The sequence below is a fragment of the Hordeum vulgare genome, chromosome 3H (assembly GCF_904849725.1).
Source record: "Hordeum vulgare subsp. vulgare chromosome 3H, MorexV3_pseudomolecules_assembly, whole genome shotgun sequence".
Taxonomy (NCBI): domain Eukaryota; kingdom Viridiplantae; phylum Streptophyta; class Magnoliopsida; order Poales; family Poaceae; genus Hordeum; species Hordeum vulgare.
The window spans coordinates 386,363,637-386,382,008 of NC_058520.1; the positions used below are offsets into that span (position 1 = coordinate 386,363,637).

The window sequence follows — 18,372 nt, forward strand, 5'->3', positions numbered from 1 at the left end:
CTCTCACTTGGGGGCATTGTCTAGGAGCTTAGGTGTCCTAGGGTGTTCTGTGATTGTGTTCCATTCTTTCTATGTTCTCCTTCGGTAGAGTTGTTGCGTGTCAGCCTCGTGATCCAGGTAGCCTAGAATCTGCTTTCTAAGAGGGTCATCTCATCATTATGTATCGTTCAACTGTATTTTGTTCGGTTTATGCCTTTATATCTATGATTAAAGAGGGCGAAAGCGGGTGGGGTGTTTTGGTTTTGGTTTCAAAAAAATGTGAAAAAATATGGAAGTACATAATGATGAAATGTATATGTATGCAAAAATTTCAGGATGAAATACCTTAAGATGCGATCTGTGAAAAAAACAAATTCATGAAGTTTTGACATAAATAGTATAAGGCGCGTGCTACGGATCAACCGGCTGATTTCCCCAGAAAATCAACCGGGTTGACAGCCTTACGATCAGATGGTCCCAACCGCACGATTAGACGTTCCCATAGTTGCAGCTCCGTTGCAGCGCTGCGCAACATCGACTGGACCTGCCGGCGCTCCATTGCAGCACTCACGACGCTTCATTGCAACCCCGTCGAAGCTTCACCGGCTCCGGCGACGCTTCATTACAACTCCGGCGATGTGTCACTGCAGCGCGCAGCCGGGGCGGTAGGTTCCATCGCAACAGCCACCGACCACCGGCGATGCTTCACTGCAGCTCCTTGACAGCCGCCGACGAAAAGCTTCAGTTCAGCACCACCCGCCGCACAGCGGTCTCCGGTGAAAGCTGCACAACAGCACCCCATCGCGCGCCGGAGCTTCATAGCCAAACCGCTGCCCCGTCGAAGCTCCATAGCAACTCCCTGTTGCCCATCGGCGAAAACTCCACTGCAGCGCCGCAACGCTGCCCCTGTCGAAGGTCCACTGCAACACGACGGCGACGACGGATGCTCCCGGGACGGCGGATGCATCAAGGTGGCGGCCGGCAGTAGCCCCTGTCGATTCCTAGCTGCTATGACGATACTCTTCATGGATCCTCTCCTTTGGCTGTCACGATGAATGAGATTGGAAAGGAGAAGAAAAGAAACAGGTGGATGAGACAGCTTCGCCGGTGGAGAGATAAGGCCGGGGAAGCGGTGGCCGTCAGGGCATGTGGCAGGTAGAGGAGGAGGTTTACAAGATAAGGAAATCAGTCGGTTGATCCTAATCGTTTTTCATAGTATAATGTGTTAAAAAGCCATAAATTTGTTTTTTTACATAGACCTTGTTTCAACGTATTTTGTTTTAAAATTTTGCACACATATGTGTTATGCCTCCATGTATATCCGTATTTTTCAGATTTTTTTAAATATAAAAATATGAATTTTTGGGTTTTTAAAAAAAAGACCTTTATGGAGCCCGAGCTCCAAAAGGCATTTTCGGGCGAAAGCCTCATCCGTGGGATGCTCTAATTGCTAGCTAGTACTACGACTAGTGTACGACTCCTATGGCTATGGAAGGCAGTAGCTCTCTGGTCCACACGGGTAGCGGGGGACTATGGAAGGCAGTAAGCTCTCTGGTCCACAAGGGTAGCCGGGGACTTCCCGTGGAGTGCGGCACAAGACCACGTCGCGTGCCCCCAAAGGTTGCTTTGTTCGCCACTCAGGCGCCGATGGCTGATGGTGATGGCCCTGTGGAACCATCGCTTGGCAAGCTCAAATCCTTGATCTTCTAAGGCACCGCAAGGATCCAGTGGCCAATGTTACGTGAGACCAACCTAGCTACTTGTACTGGCTGTGGCTGTGATGATTGATGCCTAGTTGCCTGTGCTGGAGAAGGGATATTGTTTACGCTGCAACTCATGTGTATAGTTTTCATGCAATCATCTTATAAATAAGCGCCCCTAATAATTACTCGCTCAGTTCGTATCCAACGGCCTCCTTTCCTTTGAGCCATTCCCAAGCAGGTGAGTACTCTGCTCCATGTGCTCTAGTAATCCCCCTGCCTCATTTCCATCAATTAAAACAGCAAAATGGTTGGCCAATTCCAGATCTTTTTGGCTGCAAAATAATTATTCCCCCGTTTCATTCTTTCTGCCAGAGTAGTTCCAGTTTTAGCTTGCAGTGTTCGATGTGTGCCCGTACTATTTGGGTATTCTTTCTTAAGGTGCTCAGTACAATTCATACCCAACTCGAAAACATTTTTTTTTTCAACAACAAGAAACGGTTACTTGCATTAAGATTAAGACGATACTACTACAAGAATGTCATGCCATGATTTTTTTTGTTGTTGAAAGATTGCCATGAATTTCTTCATGCCATTTTCGCAGTATGCAGGAAAATTTATCATGTTTTTGACGGTTTATACTGCGCTACTTACATCTACAGTGACATCAGAATGGGGCATCATGTAATTTGTGGGCTTTATACCATTCTCTCCCTACTCCTAGTGTCGAGCACCCGTCTATCCGCTGGAGACGATGGCTTGGTCCGCATTGCATTAAAGAAGAGGCCCCTGATGGAAGCCATCTATAACAAACAAGTGCCAAAGAGTAAGGTTGATCCGGTAAGGGAAGCAGTGAACCAAGTTCGCGCCCAGGCACAAAGAATGTTCACAGAGGCCGCGGCCATGGAACAACGGCTCAAGCGTCAATGGAGTCACAGAGGTATCCGAGTAAACAAACGTGTGCGCGAAGGCTACGAGGGCATCATCCCGCTGAAGAACTACATGGACGCTCAATACTATGGGCAGATTGGAATTGGCTCCCCGCCACAAAATTTCACGGTGATCTTTGACACCGGGAGCGCAAACCTCTGGGTCCCTTCCGCCGAGTGCTTCTTTTCGGTAAGAGTCAATTCGAGATGTTTTTGTCCTTATTTTATTTTCTTTTGGGATGCTTTTCTGTACTAGGTTTACTACTGATTTTGGCCAGCATGAGAACAGCTTGCTTGCTACTTCCATCCCAAGTATGTATCAAGACGGTCCATCACTTACAAGGAGAACGGTATGCTTTCTCTCCAAGATATCATATTATATCACTCCTCCTAAACAAATATAAGACATTTAAGGTCATTACTTTAGTAACTTAAAATGTCACAATGAACGATTATGACTAGTCACATTGTACATTTTAGCCCCGGCCTCCGCATCATCGTTATGCACCCAACCCTTTTAGTAAGTCATTATTCAAAGTCGATAACAATCATGATAAAAAGGACGAAATAAGAATACAACCGGTCAATAATAAGATTACATGACCCACACACATAATGTATTACTGACATGCCAACCAAACTGGCTGCATAATCCCGTTTGACCGTCTCCCAAAGACAGCACCTAAAAGCTATATGCTCTTGAATGTTTGCACTCTTAAATAATGACCATATACGGATCGACGTCATAGTCTTAAAGATAACCTGCAAATATATATATATATATATTACTATTCATCATCCAGGGTGTAAAATAAGTTATTCTTCACCCAGGTAATCTTACGATTGTTTCATAAATAAATTACATTTCTAATACAAATAGTTACATTCATATTGATCCACTATGTAAATTTTGGCATAAGAAAACAAAAATGTAGGCCATAAAATCAGAAAAAATGCATATCTATAGTTTCCACTATGTTTTTACATTCGTAATTTTACATAGCAAAAATATTTTTTACGGTGATTATAAATTTCCTTACGATATCTTTTTATGTATAAAATAAGATAAAATTTACGGAACGTAAAATTACGGTGCATTGATGTTAAAATAGAGGGGGGGGGGGTGAAAAATAACTATTCCTCGCCCAGGGTGACGAATAGCGCTATTCGTCATCCTCGGTGAAGAATATTCGTCACCCTAGGTGAGGAATAGTTATTCTTCACCCCCCCTCTATTTTCACATCAATGCGTCGTAATTTTATGTTTCAATTTTTTTTCTTATTTCATACGTAAAAAGAGACTTTCAAGAAAAATATATAGTCAACATAAAAAATATTTTATGTCACGTAAAATTACAAACATGAAAACATAGTGTAAAATATACATGAAATGCGATTTTTTTGGTCTTATGACCAATATTTTTAATTTTTTGCATCAAATTTTACGTAATGAATCAATATTAATGTAACTATTGTTATTCCCAATACAATCATTTATTTTTTGCGGAAAAATGCAATTATTTTGACCATTCCAAATTACCCATAAAGGGCACAAACTCCAACTCGAAGATGTCCCTTGAGTTTTGGGTGGTTACCCACCCAACTAGTTTTCAAACAAATTCAGTATACTCATTGGTGGCAACAAATTATATGCAAGGTCATATGCTAGGCTATGGCTGTAAATGGGCAAGACAGAAAAAGATGATGAATTGTTTCCTCTTGATGAGGAAAGAAACATTTTTTTACTACTTTGTCAGTTTTGTTTGCTAGGTTATATCTAGTAAGAATGACCTCCCGATGCAAAAATCACTTAAACATTGTAATCTTAATGTGAACCTTGGTTTTCTATATATGTCATCTTCAAAGATTGGCAAGAATTAATGAGATCTGCATGCATAGACTTGACGGTGAAGACACCATTAATATCTAACCTCCATAGAAATATGTTCAATGTCTATGATAAACCATTCGACATCAATCTACGTACTAAATGAAGCTATGTTATCCATTTATCACCAACTAAAGTCCCATAGAGCTGAATATTCAAGGGGTTTACCTTGAGCATTGAGGCCACCAAGGCCTCTTGTCTGTTCATATTATTAAGGAAACTCTAAAAATCAGCAGTCCGATTGTTTATTTCCATCAGTATTCCCTAGGACCATAGATTCAGTTTTCATGCGACGTATGCCATTTCTTCTATTCTTAACTGCCCACCCCTCAAATCTAGCAAAACCACCCATCTAAACCATATTGTTGCCATCGAGGCACTAGCCCTATCAAACCCACGACTACTCCTCTAGTCGCTCAACCGTCGACAAGGGCTAACCTACATGCGACGCCCACCTTTACCCAAGAGCCACCCATCATCGCGTTCCCCCCACACTGGCAACTCCATCCATCCGGCCGACCATCTCTTACTTCACTGATCAACTGCACCGTGCAACACAACCCTATGCACTCAGTAAGCCGGCCGGGCGGCAGATCGGGCAACAGGGTAGCCAACGTGAGTTCAAACTAAGGCCCATGCAAGCGACGAGGCTCGCACATGGCGATGGCAGCATGGTGACCGCATGCAACCAGCCCCGCCTTGCGCCCTTGGCTCATTTATGTTATGATCTATCTCCTCAGTTACCTACTTCCCTATCAGCAAGGGCCTCGGTTAACCGTGCATCTACGTTGCAACATCACTCCATTCATGCTGCTCCTCGGCGATGGCACTCCGATCTGATTGGCATAGGAAGAAAGCACACCCACCATTATAAGGAAGCACGTCCACCATGAGAACGAAGCACAACTATGTGAGTGAAGAAAGTATATAGTTGGTCAATATGAACTTAGAAGCGTTGCCCTCAAAATAAAACTTAGAAGCATTGTACTATGGGTGACTTGAAGGAAGCAAATTTGTAGCATGTCCAAAATATGTTATATGAATTTATGAAGCACGAGAAACAAGCTTATGGTGATGCATTTGAAACAACATCGTGTCTGCTGTGTTAGACAACATTCAATTATATCTAGGAAAAATTCATTAGTCATGCAAGCTCATTTTCTAGTCGGAGGAGCAAAAGTGAATTCTCTGATAAAAACAGGCCACAAGATTATATATTATAATGAAGCAAATTGCACTAACTATGGATACTCATTCTCTGGTCAACAGAAGCATGAATTTGTAGCATTGAAAAGAAACATCGAAGCAAAATTTATTATCCTTGGAAGCTCATTTTCTGGTCTAGGAAGCACAAATTTGTTTTTTAACACAATACAGACGCAAGAGCTCATATACACGCGCATACGTTCATCTCTATCATACACGCACACACTATCCCTATGAGCACATCCGAAAAACTGAGCCGGCATACTATCTTGAAATTTACGAAGTCATCATAGGCACCTCATCATCAACGGGAACGTCTCCTCCCACTAAATGCACATTGCCGAAAAACCTGAAATAAATCCAGAAACAAATGCGAGCATCAGGATTTGAACCCTGATAGGCTGGGATACCACAGTCCCTCTAAGCATCCAACAACACGTTGATTCGTAGGAAGCACAAATTTGTTATGTAGTATAAAACAACATGTCTGATCGTGAATTTCTTCTAGAATTTCTTTTTTATGAAAGGAAGCAAGTACATGACATGGAAACTCATCTATAACTACAGGAAGTAGTATCCTAAAAATATGGAAAATTTAATTCGCATTTAATAGGAAATCACACCTAATTAGCCTTAATTGTTGTTAGTTTTAGTTAGTAACTCCTCATGGAAAAGTGCACGGCGGGAGCTATCCTCATCCAACGATCACATTGGCTTTCATCCAAGGGTCATGCACTGATCTGATGGGAGGCTAGGCATGAGAAGTCTGATGCCTAATGACTTCCCATATTAAGGACAAGGTTGGGCACTAGAGAGCTAATGGGGTATCCTCAATCATGTGTCCTCCCAAAAGCTAGTTGATTGGCCAGCATCTACCATTAAAGAACCTTTATTGGAAAAATAAAGACTTAACCTTCATAAATCCCTTAAAAACGGCGAGTCAGCTGGCCAAGCAACTACTTGCGAAATCATTTTGTACTGCAGGTGTTTGTTGTGTAAGGAATCTTGCCAAACATCTTCCTCTTTAAGTAGCTTCTACAACAATTTGTCTAGTTAGATCCTATATTTTATCTAGAGGTTTCAATACCCAAACCCCCTTGATACTTAGGCATGCACAACATATCCCACCACACGAGTTTGTGCTTCCCCTTCTGCTCATCGCGTTGCCAGAAGAACCTAGATCAAAATCTAGCCTTTTCAACAACCCTTTGGGTATCTTAGAAAAGGAGAGCATGAATGTGGGTAGTCTGGCAAGAATAACGTTGATGAGAGTTAACCGCCTTTCATAGGGCATGGGTTCACCCTTCCAACTATTGTGCTTCTTTTCGGATCGCTCTTCAACAATTTTCCACTCCTTGTTGGTAAAACTCCGATGTTGGATGGATATTTCAAGATACGTAAATGGAAGAGCCACCACCTCACAACCGAAAAGTTCCCTATACTAGATCTCTTCCTCTTTAGCCTTGCCAAAATAGAAGAGATCACTCTTGTGAATGTTCATTTTGACACCCACCAGTTGTCCAAAAAAACAAATAATTGGTTTCATATTCATAGATTTCTAAGGATCATGCTCCATAAATATCGCTATGTCATCAACACACCGGAGTACACCACATGCGGAATGAGTTTCCCAACATGGCTGTTCGGTTTATCCCTTGCCATGAGTACAACCAACATATCAGCCATGATATGAAAGAGATTTGGCCAGGCAACATGAGATCACCTAGTCTCAATCCCTTATGTGTTTTGAAATAATGACCTATATCATCATTTACCTTAAATCCAAGACTCCCACTGAACGAAGGATGCCACTTGTTGACCCCATTCAGAAGCATAACCATTCATGCAAAGAGCTTGCTGTAGAAAAGGCCATTTGACTTAATCGTAGGCCTTCCCAAAACACACTTTAAAGATAACTCCATCAACTTAGTATGAAGCTAATGAATGGTCTCATGCAAGAAAGACCACTATGCCCTCCAGAATGTTTTGACCAGACATAAATGTCGTTTGCGTTGGACACACAAAAACGTGAGCAATATTAGAGAGTCTATTAGTGCCAGTTTTTCTAAACTTCTAAGGCCAACGCGTAGTAGAAAAATTGGTCTAAACTGCTCATTCCGAACTATATCACACATTATATACTACAACTCAATTTTAAATGTTCTATTCTTCGAAAGAATGTTCTATGGTGAAAAAAATCACTATTCATTTTAGATATTTTAGCATTTCTTTACTGTATCTAATATTTGATTTGTGAAGATATGGGTGTTTTTTGGAACTTTTGTCTTGTGAATTCCTAACGTGTCTCACTCGGGAAAAATCATTGGATTCGCTCCATGTTCTCATAACCAAAATGACAACTGGTGATTTATGATGTAATTTTTTTTTTGAAAAAGGAGGATCATCCCCCGGCCTCTGCATCAATCGATGCAAGCAGCCGTTTTATTAACTAAGAAAGTAACCAAGATCTTAAGTTCTCAAATACAAAGCAGATTAAGATATAAACCACTCACAAGCGGGGTAAAACTGCCACATCCGGCGAATTGAAACAAATAGACTACGATGCCTATACACCTAGTCTATTAGTAGCTCGCCACCCAAACCGGCTAAAGATGGCCCGTGCGTCCGTCTCTCACGATTGCACCCAATAGTCATAAGCTCCCTGGATTTCACATGGCTGAATAATGATCATGTACGGATCCAAGCTGTAGCTCTGTAGATAACCTGTAATTTTTTTTGAATAACCTTACCATTAAAAATATGATCGTTTCGCGTATTCCAAATAGCCCAATATAACGCACTTATTCCAATCCTTATATGATTCGCTATGATTTATGATGTAATACATTTAAGATAACGACTAGATGCTGGTCTGATTTGTCCTTTCTTACTGTTGTGCAGGAACACCTGCTTCCATTCATTATGGAAAAGGAGCAATTTTTGGATTTTACAGTCAAGATCAAGTAACTATTGGTGGTTTAGTTGTAAACAATCAGGTGCTTGTTTTACCAGTTCCTTACTTACAAAATTAGTCTGACCAATGGACTGCTAATGCTAATGCTACACAACTCAAATGTGCTATCAGGAATTCATTGAAGCTACTTATGAGCCTGGATTTACATTCTTAGCAGCAAAATTCGATGGCATCCTTGGACTTGGATTTAAGGAGATTTCGGTTGAAGGCGCAGATCCAGTTTGGTATTAGCAGTTTCACTAATTGTTAATCTAAGTACATCGGTTTTGCGACACCATATATTAAGGAGTAGATGGTTGCGTTTACCTGGTCTTTAATTCTCATTCGTCAGTCTTACAGTTGTTCATCTAGATCTTTTGCCATGATTGTTCATAGCTTTACATGAGAACAATATTGCGTTGTCTGGCAAGTAACCACTCTTTTTGTTGGACACTTCAACCTGATATTATGCTCATGGTAAATACTTTTTGTATGATTCCTTCAATTATAAAAATGTGGTCAATTGCTAGCCATCAACGGCATGTTCTTGCTTATTAAGTGCTATGGCTGGCTTTAGTTTGCTTCTTAATTTAGCATAGAACAAGTCGAGGCACATAGCTTATAACTTGTCGCTTGTGTGAATTGCGGTTGGTGCCATCTTACACTCTAGTTATGTACCAGGTACAATATGGTTGCACAAGGACTTGTGAAACAACATGTTTTCTCCTTTTGGTTAAATCGAAATGCAAACAATGGGGAAGGAGGTGAAATTGTTTTCGGAGGTAGTGATCCCAAACACTACAAAGGTAGCCATACATACACCCGAGTAACCCGAAAAGCATACTGGCAGGTTCTTACTCTACCTTCACTCGTCAAAAGTTAAAAAAATTGCTTGCCTTGTTCTGAATTTATTGTCTTGCCTCCTTTCATCCAACTTTTTTATGAGTTAAATTTCTATTTTATTTTATGCTACTGGTATCTGCAGTTTGAAATGGGAGACTTTCTTATTGGTGGAAAGAGCACTGGTAATTCACTATGCGTATTTTGCCTCTTAAACAAGCAAGAGTACTTAACTCCTGTAGATGCAACATTGCCCTCTCCTGATCTCAGTGCATGTCATGACCAGGAATCTGTGTGGATGGATGTGCGGCAATAGCAGACTCCGGAACTTCATTGATTGCTGGTCCAATAGTAAGCGACCATAGCCATCGGCTAATTTCATCTTACCTTTCAATCTTGTATTCAGAAGAAATGTACTTTTGTACCTTCAACTATGGCTGAGATTTTTTCATCATTCACTAGTTTAACAATGACATGACGGAGATTTTGCACACATGGCTGGCAATGAGCATAAAAATGGAATCGTTTGCGGCCAATATAAGAATCCAGAAAAATCTGTATAAGGCATTTCAAATACTAATGCATTCCGTGAGTTTTAAGAATATTTCCAACTCTTATGCCATTCTGAATTTTTTGGGTGATTTTACTAATTTTTATGTTCCCAATTCCCATGATCTTTTGTACAATAATAAGGGACCAAACTTAGACTTTGGCAATGTTGGGATCCAAAGTAACCTTTCCATTTCTTAATACATTTATTTTGTACGTAAATAGAAAAAAAAATATGTTCATTCAATTATTTCTCAAACCTTGTCTTGGTGCCTAACTTTACTACACAAACATAACCCTATAACTTCAAATGGGACAGATAGTAAACGGATGGTGTGGTAGTGATTTCTCGCTTAAAAGGAAATGAATTTTTTTTGGAAATTATGTAGGAAAAGGTACTAACTAAAAATTAGTTTGAACAAGTTTTTTGGATTTTCATACGAATCTGACATTACATTTTTAACCATGGCAAATCTAAGTTTTTTATGACAAATAAAGTTGTTGGGAGCATGCCAATCTCTTTCAGTCGATAAAATCTATTTGCGTTACTGTGTTTCCACTTGTGCAAAACCAGAGTCATATTGTGAATCTAACTGCTCCGAGTTGGGTAAGAGACCAAATCTATCATGTTTTAAAGTTAAATGTAGACTTGTAAGGTTATAGAACTTTGGGTTTAATAATGAACTCGACACATAGGTGAAGGACCAAAAACGTATTTTTCTAGTTCTAGCAAAATGCCCCTAAATGAAGTAGTATAACCATATTAGGTTTTCATTTCAATATTTTCCTTCTGTTTAGGGTGTCATTGCCCAAATCAATGAGCGAATTGGAGCTACCGGAGTGGCTAACGAAGAGTGCAAACAAGTCGTTTCTGGATATGGACAAGAAATGATAGAGTTGCTGAAATCTGAGGTTTGATCTCTTTGCTTCATCGATTGTGTATATTCATTACTCTGTCAAATAAAATTTCCTTTTTCAGTCTGTTGTGTTACAATTCAATGCTTCCGATTAACTGCAGACACCACCAGCACAAGTGTGTTCGAAGATTGGGCTCTGCGCATTCGATGGAACTAGTGGAGTAAGGTCTGTGCAAGTGATCCACAAAGCTTTTGTCGTATCTCTGAAAATCTGAAGTTGATTAGTCCTTAAACAAACTCTCATGTTTCCTGTTTTTATTTTTGATCCCCCTCATGGCTTGACTTCACATGGTCCCTACGTATCCACGCAGTGCTGGTATTGAGAGGGTAGTGGGAGAGGCACGTACAACATCTGTAGACGGCATGTTTGACGCTACATGCAATGCGTGCGAGATGGCAGTAACTTGGATGCAAAGCGAATTCGTTCAGAATCATACCAAGGAGGGCACGTTGGAGTATGTCGGTCGGGTGAGGTTTTCTTTTGATTCTTGAATTGCTAAGCATTTCTACATTTGTAGCTTACGAGTAGCTGATCCATCTGAATGACAGCTCTGCCACAATATGCCTAGTCCCGTGGGCTCATATGTGGACTGTAGACACATTGATTCCCTGCAAAGTGTCTCGTTCAGCATAGGTGGAAGGATATTTGAGCTCCAACCAGAGCAGGTATTTTACCCCAATGCAAATAAATATATTATTTTAAGGCGAGGAAAAATGAAAATGTTTGTCGCAATCCATTTATTAAAAGAGAGCTCTGGATGCAATAAGACCTAAGTCTCCGTAATACAATCACGTTGTTTCACACAATTTCAATCATCTTCCCTGTCGAGCAGTACATTCTCAAGATTGGCGATGGATTCATGGCTCAGTGTATCAGCGGATTCACGGCTTTGGACATTCCCCCTCCAGTAGGCCCTCTCTGGTACGAGAGACGAACTCCACTGAGACAGAGCACTACTTGCACTGTTGTTGCTGATTAAATATTTTTCAGTTTGCGCCCATGAGATCTGCATTTCACGGTATCGGTTCCTCTCTTTCATGCAGGATACTGGGCGACGTCTTCATGGGCGCATATCACACCGTCTTTGACTACGACAAGATGAGTGTTGGCTTCGCAGATTCCGCATGAGAGAAGCATTTCACTGATGTATTGTCTTCGACTGAGCAAAACAAGGCCATTTCGACACCATGAATTATATCAAGATGTATTTGCGTGCTTGATAGCCTTAGATATACTTGCATGTTAGTCCTGTCTGTCTCACAAATACTTCCTCCGTTCCTAAATATAAGTCTTTTAAGAGATTTCACTAGGGATCTATATACAGAACAAAATGAATAAATCTACGCTCTAAAGTATGTCCATATACATCCGTATATAGTTCACTAGTGAAACCTCTAAAAAGATTTATATTTAGGAACGGAGGGAGTATATGACACGATATGTCGCTTTATGATGTGCAAAAGGTTAAATAACATTTGACATGTACTTAGCCACCACCTTGTGCACCTACAATAAAGAAATTGATTCTAATTTTGCGCGATGTTACCATTGTAAGAGCAACTCTAGCAGACCCCGTATCCCGTCCCGACCCGGAAAATAACCGCCAAAATGCGGGTCGGGACAGGAAAACCTACCCGATCAGACCTCGCATCCCGCCCCGGCCCGCAAATATTTTTGCGGGGCACGGCAAAATCTCGGCCCCAACCCGCGTATTCGCGGGTTTTCACATTGTCGTTGCGGTGCGCCGTATATGAGTGAAAGCGGTTGGTGGTGGGGGGGGGGTATTTTAGCCCGCGCTTCCCCCACCAAAGCATATTCTGCGAATATGCTTTTTTACGGGTCCGTTTGGGGGGTCTGCATCTGTGTCAGCCCGGCCAGCCCGCAAAAGCTGTTTTACGCGAACTGCAAACACGTTTTGCGGGCCGGACGAATGTGGGGTCTGCTAGAGTTGCTCTAAAGCTAAAACATGTAGTTTTGGGGAGACAACTTATAGAGCACTTGCATCAGGAGGGCATCAACATCGTTTGTTTGCAGGAAATCATGTGCCAAAACTTCATCTTCCAAAAATTATAGGGGTTGAGTCGGCAACTCTGTGCCTGCACTGACTTCCGGCAAGTGGCGTGGCAGGTCACTCGGAGAGTGTGTATGTGCTTAATGCGAGTGCACTGCGTCCCTATCGAACGAGCACGGCAATGTCATCAGAAAAAACTGCATTGCACTGGTTTTGCTTTAGTTTTTAGATCGTTTGTCGAAACGAGGCGTATAATATACCGTTGGATATTTATGAAAAATGCGCAGCTTTTTCATGTTGAACACTTTTCGTGATTCCTCGTGGTTTAAGAGCAGTTTCAAAAACGGTGGGCGCCTGATGTGTGATAGCGAGCGTATTTTCGTGATTTTTTCGAAGCCGCTTGCGAAATCAAGGTCGTTGGAAATATATCGTCCAGCCGCAACTTTTTCATGTAGATTACACTCTCTAATTCCTTACGGTTTCAGAGCGGGTTCGAAACGCGAAATCTTGTTTTTTTATTTTTTATTTTTTTGGTACCGTTTTTGCTGTAGTGTTTTGACCGTTCGTCGGAACGAGGTGTGAGATACGGCGTTGGAAAAGCTGTGGAATAGGCGAAACTTTCATATGCCGCTGCCCACGAGTGACAGCGAGCGTATTTTCGTAAAAAAATTCGAACCGCTCGCCGGAATGATTCAAATTATATTGCGTTGGAAAGATATCGACGAGGCACAACTTTTTCATGTAGAACACTCGCTCTAGCTCTTACGGTTTAAGAGGTTTTGATTTTACCGAAATGCGGACATTCTATTTTTCACGACACAAAAATCGGCACATGAACCGCATCACATAGAAAGAATGCACTCCATGAGACTAAAGACCACACTGCATCCGACGGTCAAGCGAACTGCATGATTCATGTTTGTCAGTTTATGAACTTTTTCATGAACGAGAGTGGACCACTATGATGAGGGGCAAGTGAACCACATCAAGGGAAAAAGTAAACCGCGACACGAGTATAAGTGGACCGCATGACTTTTTTAAACATTTTTCTAACCTCTTTTCATAGGATTAAGTGGACCACATTGTCAATGTTAGTGTATTGCATTTAACGGAAGAGCGTAGTGCAATGTCATGATAGAAGATTGCACAAAATACGAAAAGAAATGTACAGTAAAGTAAAGCGAACCTCTCCAAAAAAAATAAAATGACTTGCATAGTATAGTCACTACACGAATCAGACTCTTTGCCGTGTGCCATAACAGACGACAAAGGCTTTGCCATCAACCACCTGTTGGCAAAATTTCTGCGACAACTTTCGACGGCAAAGTACCTTCTTTGCCGTGTGCTAAAACAAAGCGGACGACAAAGAACTTTGCCGTTAGCCACCTGCCGAAGCAGACGGCAAATAACTGTACACGGCAGCCGACAGGCAACTACTCCGTTATGTGGCTAACGGAGTATTTGTTGTCTGCCTCTCTCAGCTTCTTTGCCGTTTACCTCTCTCAGGCTCTTTGTCGTTTGCCCCTTTCGGGCTCCTTGTTGTCTCACTTTTTGCAAGTGTTTGCCATCTGCCTCTCTTAGACTCTTTGCCGTCTGCCTCTCTCAGACTCTTTGTCGTCTGCTTTCACTGTCTTTGTTGTCTGCCTTCAAAGGCAGCAGACGTCAAAGTAACCATATGGGCCAGCCCCCTGTTCCCCAGGTTGCACAGCTGGCTGCCATGTGGCCTCTTTGTCGTCTGCTACCTGATGGCAAAGGTCTTTGCCATCAGCTGGCAGACGACAAAGCGCCCATATTGTCACTATTTTATTTGTTTTATGTTACTTCACAGCACATATATATATTTCACAACACATATATATATAGTTCACAACACATATATGATATAGTTCACGACAAACATATATAGTTCACAACACATACATAATATACATATAAGAAAGGACGGACTGATCGAGTCAGGCTCCCGTACCCCCTCGCGTCGCCTCCCCTCGGGCGACGCTAGGGGCCCCCAAAGCCCTAGCCGCCAGAGCGGTTCCCTCCTTCCTCGGCCGCCGCTGCCGCCGGCAAGGGCCGCAGTGGCGGCGGGCCGCAGTGGCGGCGGGCCGCAGTGGCGGCGGGCCCTGCGCCTTAGAGCCAAGGCGGGTGGTGCCGCGGAGCCCCAGCGAGGAGGAGGGGCCGTTGCGCGCGGGGATGACGGCGGCGGCGGTCAGGGCGACGGACCTGATGTGCGGCGGCGTTCGTGGCCCCATGGCCGGCCGTGGTCAGGTTGGATGGCGGCGGAGGCGCTCCATCCGGCGAGGGCAGCGGCTGCGCGCAAGGGCGGTCATCGAGGGCTGTGGATCTGGCGTTTCCTGCCTAGATCCGTCACGGCTTGGACTTCTTCGGCCGGTGGCGTGAGGAGGATCGGTGTGGGGTGGCGAGGCCCCTGCCGGCATGCCGACGGCGGTCTTCGTCTACATGACGTGCCTCCCTCGGTTCCATCCAGCCACGAGATCGGGGGGTCGCGACTTCCGGTGAAAACCGCGCCGACCTCGGTCATGGCGGACGATGGAGGCGTCTAGGACGTCGTTACCAGCCCATGGCATCGTTGTTGCAGGTCGTGGCACCACACTCGTGATGCTCCGAGGGAAACCTTAGATCTGGATCTACCGGTCGGACGATGATGGCATCTTCGATGTCATTTCCCTCTTGAGGGCATCGTTTTGGAGTACGTGCTGGGTGGACGGAACAAGAGGAGGAGCGGTGTTTGGTCTACCGTGAGCCATACAGTGTAGCCCGGCGGCATGGCGCTGCGGTGGTTCATCGGCAGGCACGTGTAGGCGGACACGTGCAGGATGGTGGCGCTGTGTGGCACCGTGGTGGCGTCGATGGCAGACCTCGCAAGGATGATGCGTTTGTTCTAGCTCTGGAGAGGGTACGGTGGTAGATGGTGGAGGCGGCCTCTGCGCCGGACTAGTTTGGGATCCAGTCTGAGTGGTGGTTGGGCTGGAGCATCAGACTATAGATGTTAGGATTTGGTGCAATATCTGTTTGGTATTTGGCCCGGATATTCAGCACACCTTCATCAAGGAATAGGAGTAGCAACATGTGTTGTCTAGATGGTGGCTTCAGGCTGACTGATGTATTACTTTGTATGGTCTCTGTGAATAATTAATAAAATGGTTGTATGCATCGTCTAGATGCAAAGGCCGGGGGTATATCCTCCTTTTCTAAAAAAACATATAAAGTTCATCAATGCCGTTTGTTCATCAATCACAGCCCATATATCGAAAGAACCAACATACAATGTTTTACACTGTTCATCCATATATACATATACATACAGTTCCACATTATCATCTACTCAAATGAAAAACAAAAAATAAAGCACTCCATCAATGCCAGCTTCCATGTAGTACATCTAATTTGCAAAATGGGAATACGAAAGTTAGAAGAAGAAGAACAAAAATATATGACATTTTTGAGTTTATTATGTCATTTTGGAGGAAAATAAGCTAAGTATATGACCTTTTTGAGCTAACAAAGGTTCTTATGCCTTTTTGACCTAACTACGCTAATTATGTAATTTTAGAGGAAAACAAGCTAATTATATAATATTTATGAGCTTATTATGTCATTTAGGATGATACGCTAAGTTATGAGCTAACCAAGGTTCTTGTGATGTTTTTTAACCTAACTAAGCTAATTATGTCATTTTGGAGCTAAAGTAGCTAATTATGTCATTTTGGAGCTAAATTAGCTAATTATCTCTTTGTTGGGGAAAATAAGCTAAGTAGAAGATGAAAGAGGAGAAGAAATAAGAGAAGAAGAGGAGAATAAAAAGGAGAAGAAGGAGGAGGAGGAGGAGGAGGAGGAGGAGGAGAAGGAGAAGGAGGAGGAGGAGGAGAGGAAGAAGAAAAGAAGAAAAAAAGAAGAGAAGAAAAAAGAGAAGAAGGAGGAGGAGGAGGAGAAGGAGGAGTCCTTCTTCTTCTCACTCTTCTTCTTCTTCTTCTTCTTCCTTCTTTTCATTTTTCCTCTTTCTTCTCTTCTCCTCTCCTTGGAGCTAAATTAGCTAAGTATGTCGTTTTAGAGCTAAATTAGCTAATTATGTCATTTTGGAGCTAAATTAGCTAAGTATGTCTTCTTGGAGCTAAACTAGCTAATTATGTCATTTTGCCACATGTTGTACATCTTACGAGCACCCACTCTGGACAGTAACAACCATGCGGGACCAACGGTCTGCCTAGAACTCATAAAAATGGCATAGTCGTCCTACCTGGCACGACCCCATCACGAGAGTGACCACACATCACTCCTGCCACTAGTAATGTGGCTCTTTGCTAGCACCGACCAGAGTAATCAACATAGCCCCGTCCCATAAGGGGTAATGTGGTCGTACTGGTAAGGTTGGGACGGTCGACACATCATAAATCTAATCCCATTTCCGAAACCATACTCACTCAAAAAACCCGGTGCACCACTTCACCAAAAGTGGCCACCTAACTCATCATCATCCTCGGGCATTAGTGGCACCCGCCGGGGTTTTCAGAAATCTTTGATTTATACCAACAACATGCTCATGCTATTTACTCTAGCATTACTTGTCAACATGATAATAGCATGATCCTCAAAGGTGCTAGGATCAAGCTTAATGCATGTGCTCCGGAGGAGTCATCGGTAACATCACCTTAGTGATTTACCGACACTTATGATCATATGCAACGGAAATACTTGCTATCTTAACATGCAATATAACATATCCTCAGTCATGGTCAAAGGGTGCTTGCCTTTGCTCACATAAGTCCTTGGGTCTTCGATGTCTTCCACTCCAACTCCGAGTACTCCGTCTACCCGTCAACTATCGTCGGAAACAACCACGGTAAGCCACACAACAGGCAGAAATAAAAGTGCTACAAAAATAGAAGTTATATTTTTCTTGGACCTCTCTTGTCATAAGAAAAATACCTAAAGCTTGCGATAGGAGGTTTGGATCATCAGGGATTTCCGAATGGAGGAAAGGAGGAGTAGGGCATTCTTTATGAAGCCCACAGAAAAAATTATGATAAAAATGAGTGGAGGCACTCATTTAACAGAGAACAACTTTAGAAATACTTAGGAAGTTGTTTCACTGGATTTGGAGTTGAAATGAATATTCTAGGAATTTTCTAATATGAAATAAATAGCAATAGGAAGCTATTTATTTAATACAACAGAATAAAGCCTGATAAAAATGTTGACCAAGGCTTCAAAAATAGGGCATGATATTTGAAGGCTCTCGAATTTGGAATTACTCCATTTGGAGTTGATTGGAAACCTATAAGAATTTACAAAGGTGGTGTTTGGAATATCGAGATTTGGATTTAAATAAAAACACCACAAAAAGGTTGCTTTGAAAAATGTGCAAGGCACATATTTGGATAG

General features: G+C 42.5%; 1 protein-coding gene across 1 annotated transcript; it reads left to right on the forward strand.

Annotated features, from left to right (window-relative positions):
• Positions 1-1,817: 1,817 nt before the first annotated feature.
• On the forward strand, positions 1,818-12,267 carry LOC123443931 (aspartic proteinase oryzasin-1-like). Its single transcript, XM_045120494.1, has 14 exons — positions 1,818-1,920; positions 2,342-2,798; positions 2,898-2,958; positions 8,603-8,697; positions 8,787-8,899; positions 9,336-9,504; positions 9,640-9,679; positions 9,781-9,845; positions 10,842-10,955; positions 11,062-11,126; positions 11,272-11,428; positions 11,510-11,626; positions 11,794-11,882; positions 12,005-12,267. Exons 2-14 carry the CDS (start codon positions 2,352-2,354, stop codon positions 12,087-12,089), a joined length of 1,617 nt encoding a protein of 538 aa, XP_044976429.1. The 5' UTR covers positions 1,818-1,920; positions 2,342-2,351; the 3' UTR covers positions 12,090-12,267.
• Positions 12,268-18,372: the final 6,105 nt, after the last annotated feature.

Coding starts and splice junctions, on each gene's coding strand:
- LOC123443931 (XM_045120494.1), top strand. CDS start 2,352: ATGGGGCATCATGTAATTTGTGGGCTTTATACCATTCTCTCCCTACTC. Junction 2,959..8,602: donor CATCACTTACAAGGAGAACG/GTATGCTTTCTC, acceptor ACTGTTGTGCAG/GAACACCTGCTTCCATTCAT. Junction 11,883..12,004: donor CCTCCAGTAGGCCCTCTCTG/GTACGAGAGACG, acceptor TCTTTCATGCAG/GATACTGGGCGACGTCTTCA.